General features: G+C 34.9%; 1 protein-coding gene across 1 annotated transcript in view; it reads right to left on the minus strand.

The window, feature by feature from the left end:
• LOC138308195 (26S proteasome non-ATPase regulatory subunit 1-like) overlaps positions 1-18,151 on the minus strand; it is a 206,243-nt gene continuing 188,092 nt past the window's right edge. Inside the window, exons 25-30 of the mRNA XM_069249141.1 lie at positions 13,073-13,242; positions 12,431-12,610; positions 9,727-9,939; positions 9,144-9,219; positions 686-782; positions 1-457 (exon numbers count right to left, since the gene is read on the minus strand). Coding sequence (XP_069105242.1) covers positions 712-782; positions 9,144-9,219; positions 9,727-9,939; positions 12,431-12,610; positions 13,073-13,242 — 710 coding nt within the window. The 3' untranslated portion in view covers positions 1-457; positions 686-711. The remainder of the gene's footprint in view (positions 458-685; positions 783-9,143; positions 9,220-9,726; positions 9,940-12,430; positions 12,611-13,072; positions 13,243-18,151) is intronic.

Consider the following 18,151-nt stretch of genomic DNA (forward strand, 5'->3'; position numbering starts at 1 on the left):
TTATTTAAGCCTGACAATTTTATTTGTCACAATTTTTTTTAGCTTGGAGACGACAATGATGAACGATAAAATCATGCTATACAGACATACAGTAATACTCGTGTGTTATAGTCAAGTCACATTTCTATTAAACTTTATTCCAAGTTTTTTCTCTATACATCAATGTATGTTAAACATATTCATTGACAAAAACAATACATTCTTTGTGTAGTATTTCAAAAACTGTCAATATTTTATGTACATCTTTTGTGTACATGAAGGAATCGATCCGATGAATCCAAACTTCTCTCCCAAGCAATCCAATATGGTCCACTAAGTTTCAATAGAACACAAGTCTATTATATTTCAAGATGTCAAACAAATTATGAAATTGAGTAAAGTGTACTGTTAATGAAAACACTAAGAACTGTCCATAAATATACTCCAAACAAGTTTGTCCAGGTCAGAATCTAGTCACCTGAAAGAACAAGGATGCCCATTCAAATAAAGGATGTGTATGTCATTTATAACACAAGATTGATTCCTGCTAGAGTTATCTCTCTTTGTATTCATGGATATAAATTGTTAAATGAACCAATATCATATTGATATTTCAACATTAAAAATATCCTATTTGTTGAATATCAAGGTTGAGAGCACAAATGCTTTTTCAACTGTTCATTAATTTCAATGAATGCTTCGTTACCTGTTAATTAATGTTGATGTGACTCGTCAATCTTCGGTCCACTCAAATGGCTCTGGAGGTTCAGGTTCTTCCTCCTCCTCGGTCTTAGGTCCACCAGCTGTAAAAAAGGGGAGATAATTAATTACCTGGGATTATTTCTCACATTCTGGTGAAGGTTAAATATCTTTTTAATACATTGATGCATATTTGTGTAACATCTCAAGAACAGGGATCGTGGTGGCCGAGTGGTAAAGACATGTTACCACAAGCCCTCCACCTCTGAGTTGGGAGTTTGAATCTTACCGTTGGTTGATGGTTTTTCTCTGAATACTTTCCTGGGTATTTTCTTTCACCATCAAAACCTGGCTTATCCTTAAATGACCCTTGTTTTTATAAGACGTTAAACCAATCAAACCGAATCATTAAACACAATTTGTAAATAGTTTGATATCATACTTAATTTATCTTAGTGACCCGTGTCCAGATTGTTACTCTGTGTGTCATCCTAACAACAACTACAGTCATTAACTCACTCACCCCACAAAACACATTTGAACTCTTCTAATTAAGAGGATGGAACAGTTCATTATCAATTTTCAGGGGTGATTGTGTTATAGGGTGGCATTTCTTGTGCTATTCAGCAGTATAAACTACAATATAATTTCACAGACTCAAGTACAAACTGCGATATTATACATATGTGATTACTAACATTCTAATAATGCGTTCCTAATGTGTTTTGAGATTTGGTGGCGACTGTGTGGCATTTCCAGCTATTACTTGGTTATAATGTTTTACAGTCCTTTTACCTGCTTCCCTCTCCTCTGTGTAAGGTATGTAGGAGTTATGACCACATGTTCTGATAAAATCTTCCACGATTTCAAACTGGGGACAGAACTAAAACCCTTAATCCCAGTGGTGAATACTCAAATCAAGACTGAGTGAAGCAGAATTGTAAACAATTCTATCAACAACTTCTAACATGTATATGGCCTCCAAAGTACAGCATGTGTGTATTTTAAGAGACTGATTTTGATTTTAATCTATTTGTGATAGTGTATTTTAAAAGAATGGTGTATTGAGTGTATTTTAGGAGACTGGTGTATTGATTTTGATTTCCTTGTGATAGTGTATTTTAGGAGTCTGGTGTGTATTTATTTTGATTTCCTTGTGATAGTGTATTTTAAAAGAATGGTGTATTTGGAGTGTATTTTAGGAGACTGGTGTATTTATTTTGATTTCCTTGTGATAGTGTATTTTAGAAGACTGGTGTATTAATGTTGATCTCCTTGTAATAGTGTAATCTAAAAGACTGGTGTGTTGGTTTTGATCTCCTTGTGATAAATCTCAAAGAGAAACAGCTAGAAGTCAACCCATACAATCATGGAGCGAGTACAACTGACAAATCATCAGACAGTAACTAGCCATGCCTCATGCTTGCAGACACATGTGTTTGCATCCAATGTCGGAGCAAACATATATCATAGCATCCACAATACAAAATGCAAAGTCATGTGTGGTACCGGGTAGTTTGATCGACATTTGGCGAGATCGGTCAATCCAAGGGCAGTTACATTCATTGTTTAACCAGAAATGGACTAAAGTGGTTTATAGATGTTATAAAGATGGACTATCTGAGGGAGCAGGAGTGTTGAACCTTTGATTGGACAGAAAATGACATAAATGATCCCTGCATCTCTACACACGAAATTAATACAGGATGAAATAGCTAACATGGCTAATATGATCAGTCCTATTCCATGATGATGGGACATACAAATTTAATCATCAGACTTAATCTCTCCTAATCTGGAAATTAGCATTCATGATCAATATTAATCATACTTCTATTAAACAATACACTTACAATTGTTTTCCATAAAACAGTGTACTGAAATTGGCAACTGGCCATCTTCTTTTACATAACACAAAAGTTTTTGGGCAATTTGAATTTGCATTTTACTTTCTCTGTAAATTAATACCCATTAGTTACAGATTGTCGCTTTTTAGATAAATATATTTGGAATTCCCTATCTCTGTTAAGTCATGAAGCCTAATTCTCAGGTGCTACAGGCACTTTGTAATATAACAAGCGACCACTATTCCTCAAAAACCCTTAAACATAAAAGCATAAAACGGGAGCGTAGTTTATTGTTAAATGAATGAACTTACTATATCAATGTAACCCTCCCTGCTACAAATGTCGACTTCTAACCAAACAACGTTCACATTTTATTAAAGTTGGCATAAATGAAGCCTTTTACATGTGTTACAATTTATTAACGGCAGTCATTTTGCGCTAGTGTTTATTGGGGTGGGAAATTCTAGCTGAAGGAGAAGTGAGGAAGTAACAGCCACTGGAATCTAATGACACACATAAAGAGTAGAAGAAGCCTGCACTAAGTATGCCTGCCTGTCACTGGGAGACGAGAGGAATGAAGGGGTCAGGTCTATCAGCAGTGGGGGGGTGGGGGAGGAACACTGGGGGTGGGGGAATACTAACAGATAACTCGCCACAGCCGAAAAGCATGGGTTTCGAAGGATTTAAAAATCAACCATAATTTCGATAAATTGCTTTTACAAAAAACTTTCACCACTGGCGATAGGCTGTGCCCCATTTCCAACACATGACTGTGCCAATTTTTCTTTTAAAGTTTCCACGGAGACAGATGAGGTGGCTAATGAAGGTTGATTTCACCAGGCTACCCAATCAGAGACTGTCATTGCTGTTAGGCTTTGGTGTCCGTTTCTCTCCACACAACAGCCAAGGCAGAAAGCAAACATCTACCAACCAAGCTTTTATACACAGAATAACAAGATATCCGTCAACTGCTACAACTCCGGCATATAAATACATCTGTACCAGTACTTATGAACTAATCAATCTGATGTAAATGACTTGGTTAACAATGTCTCACAAGACATAATGAATGTGTTTGTCTCCAGGAGAAATCTGGATGAGATGTAAAGGAGATGGGATGGGACAGACATGTTGATAACACTATGAAAAATCAACACCAACTTAAAGTCCAGAGAATGAAATTACATCTAGGATTTATTTAATATAGTCACACAATTTCTTTCTAATCAGAGACCTTTAGGGCCCTTTCCCTATAGAGAAAATATTACAGCATTTTCTCAAATTCATGTGATTACAAGTTGTATTCCAAAATAAAGAAAACTATCTATGAAAAAAAAACAAAAATTCATTGAATAATACTTCCCCAATTTAAAAAGCCTTTAAAATAATTGAATATGCTTCATCTGCAACAAAGATTATGGTATTGTCGTATGATGAATTATTTCTATATTTTTTCCATGCAGTATCTAATCTAAGACCTATGATATACCAAACCAAAGAAGACTGCATGGTTTTAACTCATTCATCCCTAAAATATCATAATGAACTCTTCCAGCTTTTGAATTAGGAGAGTTTAAATATGTCTTCAGGGGTAATACAATGTGATCAGGCATGGTATTGAAACCATCACCAGTCCTGATAAAACAAATGTCCCCGACTGGTTGGGGAAGACTGTAATATAGTTTAAAGAATGGCAGGCTGCGGCTGAGACAAATAAATGTTAAAACCTTGAGTATTGGACGAGTATTAGTTGGTACCTCATATGATCAAACCCCCTAATCAGTTCAGCGCTGCCTCAGCACATAGCACTTAGATTTCAATTTGATTCTAAATTCACAGTCAATTTGTAAATCGGTCCTTTCTTTTCAATTTTGATACAGGTTTTGTGTGTATGCGGGTTGCTTTTTGTTTTTTGGGTTTTTTTGCAGGGAGGCAAGAAAGTGCTACCCAAATAAGTATTTACTTGTATATAAACCAGAGCTCACATGGACGAGGAACACAACACAATTACATTTAAACAGTGGTAGTAGGATAACGATGCAAATCTAAACGTATGCATATTGGACCTTTTATTTACATATGACACATCATTATCACTTCTGGAACGGCAAAAGTGTTTATGATAGACCAACAAAATACCAAGAATATATGATACTCAAGAGTATATACTATATTCCAGAGGGAAGATACATACATTTTGGCTTGTTTTTTTTTCTTTCTTTTTCTTTTTTTCCCTTTCTCTTTCTGTATTTCTTACTTTAAAAAGATTACAATTAACACAACTTGCATCCCCAAACCTATAATATTGGATTCCTAAAATTTCCTTTTTTCGATAAATTGCTTTTACAAAAAACATTCACCACTGGCGATAGGCTGTGCCCCATTTCCAACACATGACTGTGCCAATTTTTCTTTTAAAGTTTCCACGGAGACAGATGAGGTGGCTAATGAAGGTTGATTTCACCAGGCTACCCAATCAGAGACTGTCATTGCTGTTAGGCTTTGGTGTCCGTTTCTCTCCACACAACAGCCAAGGCAGAGAGCAAACATCTACCAACCAAGCTTTTATACACAGAATAACAAGATATCTGTCAACTGCTACAACTCGGCATATAAATATATCTGTACCAGTACTTATGAACTAATCAATCTGATGTAAATGACTTGGTTAACAATGTCTCACAAGACATAATGAATGTGTTTGTCTCCAGGAGAAATCTGGATGAGATGTAAAGGAGATGGGATGGGACAGACATGTTGATAACACTATGAAAAATCAACACCAACTTAAAGTCCAGAGAATGAAATTACATCTATGATTTATATGATATAGTCACAATTTCTTTCGAATCAGAGACCTTTAGGGCCCTTTCCCTATAGAGAAAATATTACAGCATTTTCTCAAATTCATGTGATTACAAGTTGTATTCCAAAATAAAGAAAACTATCTATGAAAAAAAAACAAAAATTCATTGAATAATACTTCCCCAATTTAAAAAGCCTTTAAAATAATTGAATATGCTTCATCTGCAACAAAGATTATGGTATTGTCGTATGATGAATTATTTCTATATTTTTTCCATGCAGTATCTAATCTAAGACCTATGATATACCAAACCAAAGAAGACTGCATGGTTTTAACTCATTCATCCCTAAAATATCATAATGAACTCTTCCAGCTTTTGAATTAGGAGAGTTTAAATATGTCTTCAGGGGTAATACAATGTGATCAGGCATGGTATTGAAACCATCACCAGTCCTGATAAAACAAATGTCCCCGACTGGTTGGGGAAGACTGTAATATAGTTTAAAGAATGGCAGGCTGCGGCTGAGACAAATAAATGTTAAAGCCTTGAGTATTGGACGAGTATTAGTTGGTACCTCATATGATCAAACCCCCTAATCAGTTCAGCGCTGCCTCAGCACATAGCACTTAGATTTCAATTTGATTCTAAATTCACAGTCAATTTGTAAATCGGTCCTTTCTTTTCAATTTTGATACAGGTTTTGTGTGTATGCGGGTTGCTTTTTGTTTTGTTTTGGGTTTTTTTGCAGGGAGGCAAGAAAGTGCTACCCAAATGAGTATTTACTTGTATATAAATCAGGGAGATGGTTCGATTGTATCAACCAGAGCTCACATGGACGAGGAACACACCACAATTACATTTAAACAGTGGTAGTAGGATAACGATGCAAATCTAAACGTATGCATATTGGACCTTTTATTTACATATGACACATCATTATCACTTCTGGAACGGCAGTGTTTATGATAGACCAACAAAATACCAAGATATATGATACTCAAGAGTATATACTATATTCCAGAGGGAAGATACATACATTTTGGCTTGTTTTTTTTCTTTCTTTTTCTTTTTTCCCTTTCTCTTTCTGTATTTCTTACTTTAAAAAGATTACAATTAACACAACTTGCATCCCCAAACCTATAATATTGGATTCCTAAAATTTCCTTTTTTATCTTCATTAATTGCTTCTTCTCTTTATTTTTATCTTTCTTACATGGAAAGATTAAAATTGTCAAATCTCGCATAGCACAAATTCGGAATTTTTTGTGATTTTTCTTTCTTTTTTTTTCCCTATTTCTTTATGTTTATTTCTGTCTTTCTTATTTGGAAAATATTATGATTGTCAAATCTTGCATTGCAAAAGCTTGATTATTGAGTTTTTGCAAATTTTCATTTCTTATCTTTATTTCTTTCTCTTCATTTTTGTCTTTCTTACTTGGAAAAGAACAAAATTGTCAAATCATGCATTGCAAAAGCTAGAATTGATGATTTTTGTGTTTTTCTCTTTCTTTCTCTTTCTGTCTTTCTTTCTTGAGAAAAATAAAAATTGTTAAATCTAACATTGCAAAAGCTAGAATGGAGAATGATTGTGATTTCGCAAAAAGCTCAGCTAGTAAAAATAAACACTGTTACTAATTGTGCAATATGTTTCCTATTTTAACATGTTGTTTCTCAGAAGAAATTGTTCCATATCTATTGTGATGTATGGTAATTATTTCCGGTTTCGGAGACAAATGGGAAACCATGAATATCTATTATCTGAAAAACCTGCTTACGAAATCAAGACAGTATTACTCAGGTAGTCGGCGACAACTGGCATGGAACCATTAATCCACTTTTATAGCAAATACTAGACTAATGTAGAAATCGAAAAACCAATACAAATCATACAGTAAGATTGATTTATCAATTCTCCGCTTTTTATGGAGATAATTTTTGCTTTGGCTTCCTATTTATCTTGTTTGGGCACATTTACTTATATTTACGGCTTTGAATCTTGCCAAGAACATTTATATAGCTGACCATCAATTTTGATACAAGTTATCATCGAACAGTTTTAGATCGTTCAGAGAGATATTGTATTTTATCAAAAGTTTATTCAAAAAGGATCAAATCATTCCTAATCATTGGAACTGACAAACAACTTCTGAATCTGAGTTTGTGGTCGTCCGACATGTTTTACTATCTGGCACTCATCCAGACGATTGCAAAGATAAATTCATCTTTTTTATTCTCAAGTGTCTAGATATAGATTTGAAATTCAAATGAAGGGTCATGAAGCTATTTATGATTCTAACCAGCCACAAGGTCTTTAAGCTATCTGTTGAAAATACATTCCTGGTATTAAATCATTTTATTTTTGAATTGTTGGAGCTATGGAAAGTCAAAAAAGTTCAATGTCTACGTACAACTTTTCAGAAAATAGCACAGAGCTGAATTTATTATAACAGATTTGAAGATAATTGGATGGAGCCAAAATTGTTAAATATCACAACTTTCTCATTTAACACATTGGGTTTTTTCGGTAAGTCACAACGAATTAATACCCACAACTGAAAAGGCAATTCTAAATCAAATTATTCCGGACTTAAAAACAATTCAAAATGCACTTTGCCAATTTTCTTAATGAACTTGTTTGTAGATTAATAAAATAATAATAGAAAATATAATCACAAAAAGACATTTAGAATATTATATTAATGCTGCTAAATGTCCTTAATTAAAACATAACACAGCCTGCATTATCTGATATCAAACATGTTGTAACTCTATTAAAATCCAATTTCCACTTACTGTGGCAAAAGGCTCTAACAAAAATCCATTGTTTTGAAAGAAAAGGAATTCTCTTCCATCTTGCAATGGTTCCAATGGGTATTGGCAAAACTCCATGTTAATATTGACTGTACAGACCTGTGCCTTCTTAACAACATGGTGTTAATCACAGTAATGAAAATATAAAGAGACAAAAAACTCAATATTTACAGACTTTTTTGGAAGGATTATGAAATAATTGATCCCCAGCACTTGATGGTAATGATATGTTTCTACACCTGTAGTCCTTGTTGTACAGTACATTCCCTATGTGGTGTAACAAGGGACAAAAAACTGAATACCGGTAGAAGTGTTTGGAGTAATGAATGAATGATAGAATGAGGTAGAAGAGGGATACATTTACTGAGTAAATATCCTTAAGGATGAATAAGATATACCCTGTTTAAACATGTTACAAAAGATTTTGCCTTTTGCGTTTTAGGGAGTTTTTTATTTAATTAATTTTGTTTGTTTATTAGTTTACCGTACTATTAACAGGCAGGATCATTTGAGAATGAACTCATATATGTGTGTAACATGTTGTAGATTGTGGATGTCTATGTTTTGGGAGGCTGCGGTATATTTGTGTTGTGTCTCCTTGTGATAGAGAAACACTTCCCCTTTTTATAGTGCTATCTCACCGAAGCATATAAACAGGAAAATAAAGATGGGTGAAGTTTGGTATTGTTTCTTTTGTTGTACAACCTATAAACAGCCAGAGTCATTTATAGATGTGCTAGGAGATTGGGAAAAGCTGGAATATCCAGAGAAAAGATAACCAACCAACTGTCTTATATACATTTACAGGAAAAAGGAAAATGGGAATCCTGAAATGTAAAAAAGGAATGAAATACCTGAGGTATAGATGAATGGAAGCACATATGGAAATGAAGGTCAAGAAGAGGATGCATGCCATTGTATTGAAAGAAAAAAGGTATGAACAGGAAAGTTAAGAAGGGCACAGTTAGGAACAAGAAGACTGATAGGATATATAACTTACCAGCTACAGGCTCAATAATATCCTCCTGTTCCTCAGGCTTGGTGTTACTCAGCATGATGATTCCACCGTTTGACACCTGTACACAACACAAACAAATACTTATTATATCGCTGACGACGCAAATTATTACTGTCAGGGGAGGTAACCTTAGCAATATAAAATTTGATAAGATGAGGTCATTTTTGTTTTAGATTTTACCAAAGAATTATTTGATATCAATATGATATATTGATAAAAGTTGATAACTGATTCATATGAATATAATGTTACAAATAGATACTTATACATTGTTTCTATCAATAAGGGGAGGTAAGTATGTGTTTCCTATAGACATAGTGTGTTTTTTTATCAGTAAGGGGAGGTAATTTTTGTGTTTAATACATAGAAAAGTATGTGTTAAAAGGAGAAGTCACATTTTTGCTATCAAATAAAGGAAGTAGAAGTAAAATTTTTTTTCATCTTAATCCATTGCTTTTTCGTTATCAAATTAAAAACATAGAGTTAAATTGTTTTTATTTGAATCAAAAATTACTCATGAAACTTTAGTGCTCATAGAAAATTTTAAAAATCAAATCAAACTCACATCTTTGACTGGGACGTATCTGCCGTCGGGGAGAGTAAGAACCTTGAGTTGGGCCTTCATCACACGGGCTGGGTTAGACAACATCAGGAAATTAGGCTCCGGCTCCTTCTTCTCCTTTTCAGCCTTCTCTTTTTCTGCTTTCTCCTTTTCTGCTTTCTCTTTTTCAGCTTTTTCTTCTTCTTCTCTTTTCTCCTTCTCCTTTTCATCTTCATCCTACAATATTGATATTTTTTTCATTATATTTCTACAAAAAACTTACACAATAACATACATGCATTTAATGTAAAACTTTTTAAATAAAATATATGATTGATAAACCTGACAGAGTCATCTCCCTTGAACATTCAATTTACATGTATTTGACACTGTCTTTGGTCATAACTACAATTTTAATCTAATTTGGTTATCCTAGAGTACCTATATATGATATATATTTCAAAGATCAGTATAGAATTTAGAAGTATGTAATTATGAAAACACATGCATCTGTACAAGAGAATTGGGTTGTTATTTTTGAGTGTGGTGCATCTTTCACTTTTTGGAAATAAGGGATATTGAGAAACTGTATATGGATGCAATCTTTCACTTTTTGGAATAAGGGATATTGAGAAACTGTATATGGATGCAATCTTTCACTTTTTGAAATAAGGGAAAAAGTATGCAATCTTTCACTGTATACAAATGCATCTTTTATTTTCGGAATAAGTGGAATCGAGACACTGTATAGAGATGACTATAGTACTACATTATTTTGATGAGTAAATTGATACAGGTATGCTTGTTTACAAATGCTATAGCTAAGTTATGGGATTAGATTAAATATGACCTGTAAACTGGATACATGACTGATGGGGAGAGGGATTTATAAGCTTAGAGATGATAAACATAGTTGTATGACGTATAGCCTCACTGACAACCATAATTGAACAGCATGTCTCGGGTATTGTTTACCAGATAGACACAGCTAAGTAGAAGTTCTGGTATTTTTCAAATTGAATGTTTTGCCAATAATGAGAGCACTGACCATTTCTGTTAACAGGTCAAACTCATTATAGACAGGCACACAAAACACTCAACCTTCATTTTAAATCACTGAAGTTTGCCCTTGGAAAATGGCCTTACTAATCATACTACTTTTCCTGCTGGCTTTGTAGTAATTCCCCCTCCTACATATTACACATGTCCATTCCATGTATCTGTCTCTCCTTAGTCTACCTACTCCCCCTCCCCCACCATAATTTACCAGGTTTATTTACTCTGGCCTCTACATGCTTATTCTTTGACTTTCTAGTGATCATTCTCACTGCATTCCTAAGTTCTTTACCCATCGTCCATTTGCGCATAATTTTAGCATTCTCTCCACCTCTTTGCCTTACCCCCTTGACCTTTCATTTACATCATTTAAGCATCTCTCCCCTCTTTGCCTCACCTCCTTGACCTTTTGTTTACATCTTTTAAGCATCTCTCCATCTCTTTGCCTTACCCCCTTGACCTTTCACTTGCATCATTTAAGCATCTCTCCCCTCTTTGCCTCACCCCCTTGACCTTTCGTTTACATCTTTTAAGCATCTCTCCACCTCTTTGCCTCACCCCCTTGACCTTTTGTTTACATCTTTTAAGCATCTCTCCACCTCTTTGCCTTACCCCCTTGACCTTTTGTTTACATCTTTTAAGCATCTCTCCACCTCTTTGCCTCCCCTCCTTGACCTTTCATTTACATCATTTCAGCATCTCTCCCCTCTTTGCCTCACCGCCTTGACCTTTTGTTTACATCTTTTAAGCATCTCTCCATCTCTTTGCCTTACCCCTTGACCTTTCATTTGCATCATTTAGCATCTCTCCCCTCTTTGCCTCCCCCCTTGACCTTTCATTTACATCATTTAAGCATCTCTCCACCTCTTTGCCTTACCCCCTTGACCTTTTGTTTACATCATTTAAGCATCTCTCCCCTCTTTGCCTCCCCTCCTTGACCTTTCATTTACATCATTTCAGCATCTCTCCCCTCTTTGCCTCACTGCCTTGACCTTTTGTTTACATCTTTTAAGCAAATCTCCCCTCTTTGCCTCACCCCCTTGACCTTTTGTTTGCATCATTTTAGCATCACTCCCCATTTTGCCCTACCCACTAGACCTTTCATTTACATAATTTTAGCATCTCTCCCTCTCTTTGCCTTATCCCCTTGACCCTTCGCTTGCACCATTTTAGTATCTCTCCCCTCTTTGCCTCACCCCTAGACTTTTCATTTACATCATTTCAGCATCTCTCCCCTCTTTTGCCTCATCCCCTTGACCTTTTGTTTGCATCATTTTAGCATTCTTCCCCTCAGCTCTTTTTGACCTTAAATGTTTGCATCATTTTAGCATTCCTTCTTTCATACAGCTTTGCCCCCTTCCCAGCTCTAGCACCCCACTTATTTCCAATCCTCTTCCATTTTTTTTGTTCAAGATATTAACTTTTCAGCCTTCTTTCTCCCCTCCCCCCCCCCCTTCTATCTTTTTTCCTTAACAATGATTTCTATGAAACAAGCAAATCCTTTTACAAAACATTATGATGTTCAACAAAATAATCATCTTTTCATGAACCACCAATTTACAACTATCAGAATGTGCACTTTTATTTAATTGAGTTGTCAGAATGATGACATCAATGACGGTGACAATAAATTAGTCCTTTATGAGACAATGTTCTCATGAACGATACATACGACTTCCATCTTGTCAGACTCGGCTTTATCCTTTTTCTCATCTTTTTTCTTCTGTTTTGCGGTGATACTGAGGACAGCCGTCTCGACCTTCTCTTTGGCTTTGTCCTTTTTCTCCTCCAGATTAGCGGGGTAGGCGTAGTGTGAAGGTTTCGCTCCAGATTTCACCTCTATCTTAGGCATCTGTCACAGAAAACAACAAACATTTATCTCAGGTAAAAATGCGACATTTATCAATGCATTAAAAGTTTTGAACACATTCACCCCTACAGACACATTTGAATTCTTCTGTTTCAAAGGCTGGGACAGTTTATTATGAATTTTCAGGGGTGAATGAGTTATGCTTCACCTTAACTCGAACTCGTACTTAAAAATACAACATTCAATTAAATAAGAATTATTTCCTAAGGTCCTTGAAACTTCAAACCATATAGTTAAATTATGAAATTCATTTAATTTGAATGTTCAAAAGTTTTACCACATTCTGACAAATTTAAAAATTACTTATATGATTTACTAGGGTACTTCAATTCTATAAGTTTTCATAGGTTCATAGGTCTACAATGTGAATATTTTTACCAGCAAAACAAACGACACTTTACAGTATTTTGGAGGTTCTCTGTGACTTATAATTAGACGGCGTACCTTAAGGTCCTCGTTAAGCATGATGAGACAGGTAGGGGAGAAAGCCAGAGACATGAAGTGTGTGAGTGGGTACCAGAACCAGAACTGGGTGAACACCAGCATCCCAACCACAGCCTCCATGTTGGTGTGTCCAGTCCGAGACTGTAAGGACACCGTCATGTTTCTTCCTCCTAAAAACACAAATTGTAATTAAACAATCAAATAAAATGTTAGTAACATTTTACTGGGTATGTCAAAATGTTGACATGTAGTAAGACATGTTTATAGTTGAAATTCATGGTTACAGCAAAGTAATTTTCATTCTCTGTCATACTAAGATGTATGTAATATCTGTATAATGAACTATGCTTATAACAAAAGGATTTTGTTGGTACCCAGAGATTGTTAAAACCTGTGTTTTTTTGTTTTTTTTTTTGTAAAGTTTTTTTCTGATTTCAGAGGAAGAAGTGAAATTTTAGTAACATTTTACATGGTAAGTAAAAATATCGATGTAATGGTTTTCTTATATCAATGGTGGAAGCTAGATGTGACTTCAGATTTTATGACATTGTACAACCATATGCGCTGCAATTAGCAAATAGCTAACCATGGTGGTGTTAAGACAAAAGAAACAAAGGTAAGGGTATCACGTTTCTTGTTACTGAAAAAGCAATTAGTCATTTAACATTCAAGCATAATTAAAAAGGCGAGTCTTATTTAGCATTCAAGCATAATTAAAAAAGCAAGTCTTAATTCAATTATCTGACGTTATTTCTCTACATATATATTTTTGTAAATATTTGCCTTATTGAACTATTATTACATTGAGAAAAGGCAAAAAATAAATCCCTAGAAAAGACAAAATGCTCCACCAAACTCCATATATCAAAGCAGGACGGGACGAGACGGGACACTGGAGTGAATTATGCCTTTCTGTTTTATAGCAGAGCATGGAAAATATTTATGCTCTCTTTACGTATAAAAATAAATGCAGTGCAGGACACAACAGGAGAAATATGTGTGACCATATGTATCCCAATTTCATGGTGATGGCATAAAAATGTTCTCCTATATTCACGTTTGAAGTTTCAAGCATCCAAGCACAAAATTCTGTAGGTTCATAACTGTATCTCTTTCATAAAGGCAATGAGTTGTATAATGAACCATGACGACGGAAGATATAACATACCCCGAAACCTACGATACATATAACTAATATCCCCCCCCCCCCCCAGAAAAAAAAAAAAATCCACAGGAGCCCATCCATTGTTTATCAACATTAAATGTCTATAAACATAATTAAGTACTGTTTGTCTTCGTTTAATTAGTTCTACATTACACAAAAACATCCTGTGCAGTCTCTCCTACGTACTCAACATCTTTTTTATTGTCTATCCCAGTCAAGCAGTATACATAACATGTTCTTCAATGCACTTCAGAACAGTAGTGTATGTTATAAATCTCGCCATCTAGTACCATCAAGTAGTCGCCAGCCATAAAAACGGGCTTTAAATCAAACTGGCTGTGAATCCCAGGAAATTTGTTTTACAGATAACGATGTGGTATTAATTTAATGAGTTTAATGTGTTAGGAAAAGACCAACAGCAACTGTTGGTGCAGTCAGCTGCAGTGTAATGCACCGATGTAAAAGAGATGCACAGGAAGTCATCAGGATGGACAAAAATTATTGCCTTGTAGGTGGGGGTGGGGTAGGTGGAGGGTTCAAAAGCTGACATTTGTTGAGTAATTCTAAACCTGGAATAGAAAATTCAATTGACAAATCATCATTGTAAAAAAACTTATTTTTTTGGGTGTGTGATCCAAATTTGTGTATTTATTGAGAAATTACTCTGATGAATCATTAGGTAAACTAGCAACACAAGTCAAAATTGTTCCTTACTTCCTTATGCAATCTATATGCAATGGGACAAAATAGAATGGAATCAAACAAATACTTGTTACACTGTTATCTCCTCATCTCATGTTATGAGCATGAATAATACATTTGATTAAATCACTTGTTAAATACTGTGTCAAAATTACTTTTGAGTTTTAGATGAATTTTCCTTGTTCCATCTGGTGGCTATACCTTAAATCCTATGAATGATAGTAATTAAATTACCATGCCAACACACCTCCACCATACATTCCATAAATCCACAGAAAACGTGTTTGTACTAAACTATATAAACTAAGGACATTCACCTAGGATATAGTCCATAAAGGCTACTAACTGTGCCATCTTGGTGCAGTTTTATTGATAAACAGACATTAATGACCCATGGACATCAGTCAGAGCAACAACTAACATAAAACTGTAACAGACACAAGATGATAGAAAGGAGTGAAGAAGATTTCAAATCTATCACGATTCTTTGTGGTAGGCAGAGAGACTGGTCACTGACTTCAGGCTTATCTCCCCTGATGAAGAGTTATCTCCCCTGATGAATCACTTTAGTATGACTGATATCAGTAGAGAAGTTGTTTATAATTTAAACTTGTTTCAGATGCTTGACAACCAAATGAACTTTTTACCCAAGCAGAAAAAAAGCATGAAGTACCACTGGAATATATTTCTAATTAAGTTGATATGGACACTTGACCATAGAGAATCGCTATCTGTGATTCAAATGATTCGAATCACATCTCTCTTTACAGAACAGGATGTAGGTAGATACTCTGATACTAGAGGTTGTATTTCTAACCAAACATGTGCCTTTTAACAAATAGTTTTTCAAATCATTCGTGATGATGCTGTGACCTTGAGTTCTCAACAAAGTTTGGTTGTCAAGGTCACGGTCACTTCCGTAGATCATTCACCCCTGTAAATCCATAATGAACTGCTCTGGTCTTTGAATTAGGAAAGTTCAAACGCGATTTAGGGGAGAATGGGTTAACTTTGCCTATACTTGAGAAGACACAGAGAATAACTTTGCTATCAGGGCAAGCTTTCTCTGGTGATCATTTATATTTTACTACCGGTATCTTTAAGTAAAAGTAAACGATGTACAAAATACACAGCTTTCTTATCTATCCCATCCTGAATGATGAATGTGAAAACAAAAACACATTTTTCATGCTGATAACTGCATTACAAAATTGGCATAGACAATTTCACATGAGGATTTTTTTATCACAATAACACTTTAACCTTGAGTAAAATTCTCCCTTGTGTAAGCTTTAACAATTGAAAGAGGTTATTTTCATAGAATTATTTTTTTTAAAAAGGCAACTTTTATTAAACAAATCTGTGACAAAATCATGCATGTTTTGAAAAAAAGAATATAATTCCCTAATTATAGGGCATTCTGGCATGGCAGCAAAGCTTCTGACTGAATAAGATTTTCAAACAATACCACAAACTTGCCCAATTTTGTTTCTATACATATATATTACAAACAGCTGAATAGCACTGTCCTACTTTGCAGAAGATCTGAGACAGACTATAATGAAAATATATGATCTGAAGTAAACCTATTGACATAATACAATCCTTTTCCGAAACAAATTAGATTTCTGTGAAAGAAAACCTTCCATCATCTGATGCAAGGTGCAATCCTAACTGCCGTCACTGAAAACTATTGCAATACGAACTAATAGGATTCATTCTTCTTAACTAGCACCCCTGGGTCTGATTCCTCTTAGCCATTTCCCGAAGGACACATTCATTCAAAACAAAGTGGTCTCTAAGATGCAATCAGAATATTTATTTTTTCAATTTTCAATACAGATGCATGAGTAACTTATCTGCTTTTTTCTCTCTGCACAATGGCATTTCTGTTTGTGATTACCAAACGAGAGAATGATGCTATAAACTTTCTTTCTTCATCACATAAACTAACAAAAGTGTTCTTTATGGTCATCAGAGCAAGATTACCACAAATTTGCTTTGTTCAAAGCAAGAATTCAAAGACCAATTTTTTTTCATGTTGTTATTTTCACTTCTTTTTTTTCTTCTCCTTTTACACATGAAAGGGACAATTGCATGCATATGGCTGTGTTATGTTAAGATTGATCTGAACATTTGCATGTTGATGAAAAAAAGAAGACACATTTTTAAACCCAATTGCTGAACACTTTGAACACTTGGGGACTCAGCTTGACTAACATCATACCTTCAGAAAGCTTAAAATCTCAGCACGTCGAAAAACTCCCAGTCTAAATCCCCTCCTATGACGCAAGTTGACAAAAAGTGTGAAAAGTTATCCTTTATTTTCGTCTGAAATGTTTTTGATCTGGTGCTAAACGTGTCCATTACGTAACACATAGAAATCAATCAATAAAGAATTCTATAGCCAACTATCTTGTTGATCTTGTTTCGAATCTGACCAATAGATTATCTGATAAAAAATGTCAGCAATCTTGTTGACCAATCCAGCATAGGCTTTTTCCTGCAGACATTATCAAGATCATCTATGCGATTGTACCTAGTGTGTTCTGTATGATAGCTTTGATGACTGTGTAGTACACAGATTTGTAGATCTGCTGCTACACACACCATTCATTTGCAGTTTATAGTAAACATTCTGGGCATGGATGACCACAAAGGCATGGACAATCCCAAGATTTGACCACTGGAGAATTCAAAATCTAAGATGAAGAGTATTAGCCTGAGATTTATCTGTCTATTGACTTAAGTATGGTAAATATAATTATAAAGAGTTTCGAGCGGCTTCATGCCTTTGTAGACTATGATTTCAGCAAAGGGATTATTCCCTTGGGGTTACCAAGTGCAGTGCATGTCTTAAAAACTAGCAATAAATTATCCTGAAGTGATGCGCCACTCTGTGTTTCCTGAAATTACTCCGATGCAAAAATTCTTTTCTAGATTATTTCATAAAGATTATCCTAAACTTATGTGTGTGTCTATCTGTATTTCCCTAAATTGCATCAAAACTGGCAGACGGGAGAGATATAAAAGCACAAGGCACATTAGACAAAAGATAATCCAGTGATCTGATTAAAACCTGACAGCTCCCTTTCCACGCCCTTGTGTCAAGGGAGATAATCCATCACTTCTATGCACCCTGTATAATGTCAGTGTGTATATCACAAAGACTTATTACAATCTTATGCTTGAAAACTCAATCAGTTATTAAT

Source organism: Argopecten irradians, chromosome 14 (genome assembly GCF_041381155.1).
Source record: "Argopecten irradians isolate NY chromosome 14, Ai_NY, whole genome shotgun sequence".
Lineage (NCBI taxonomy): Eukaryota > Metazoa > Mollusca > Bivalvia > Pectinida > Pectinidae > Argopecten > Argopecten irradians.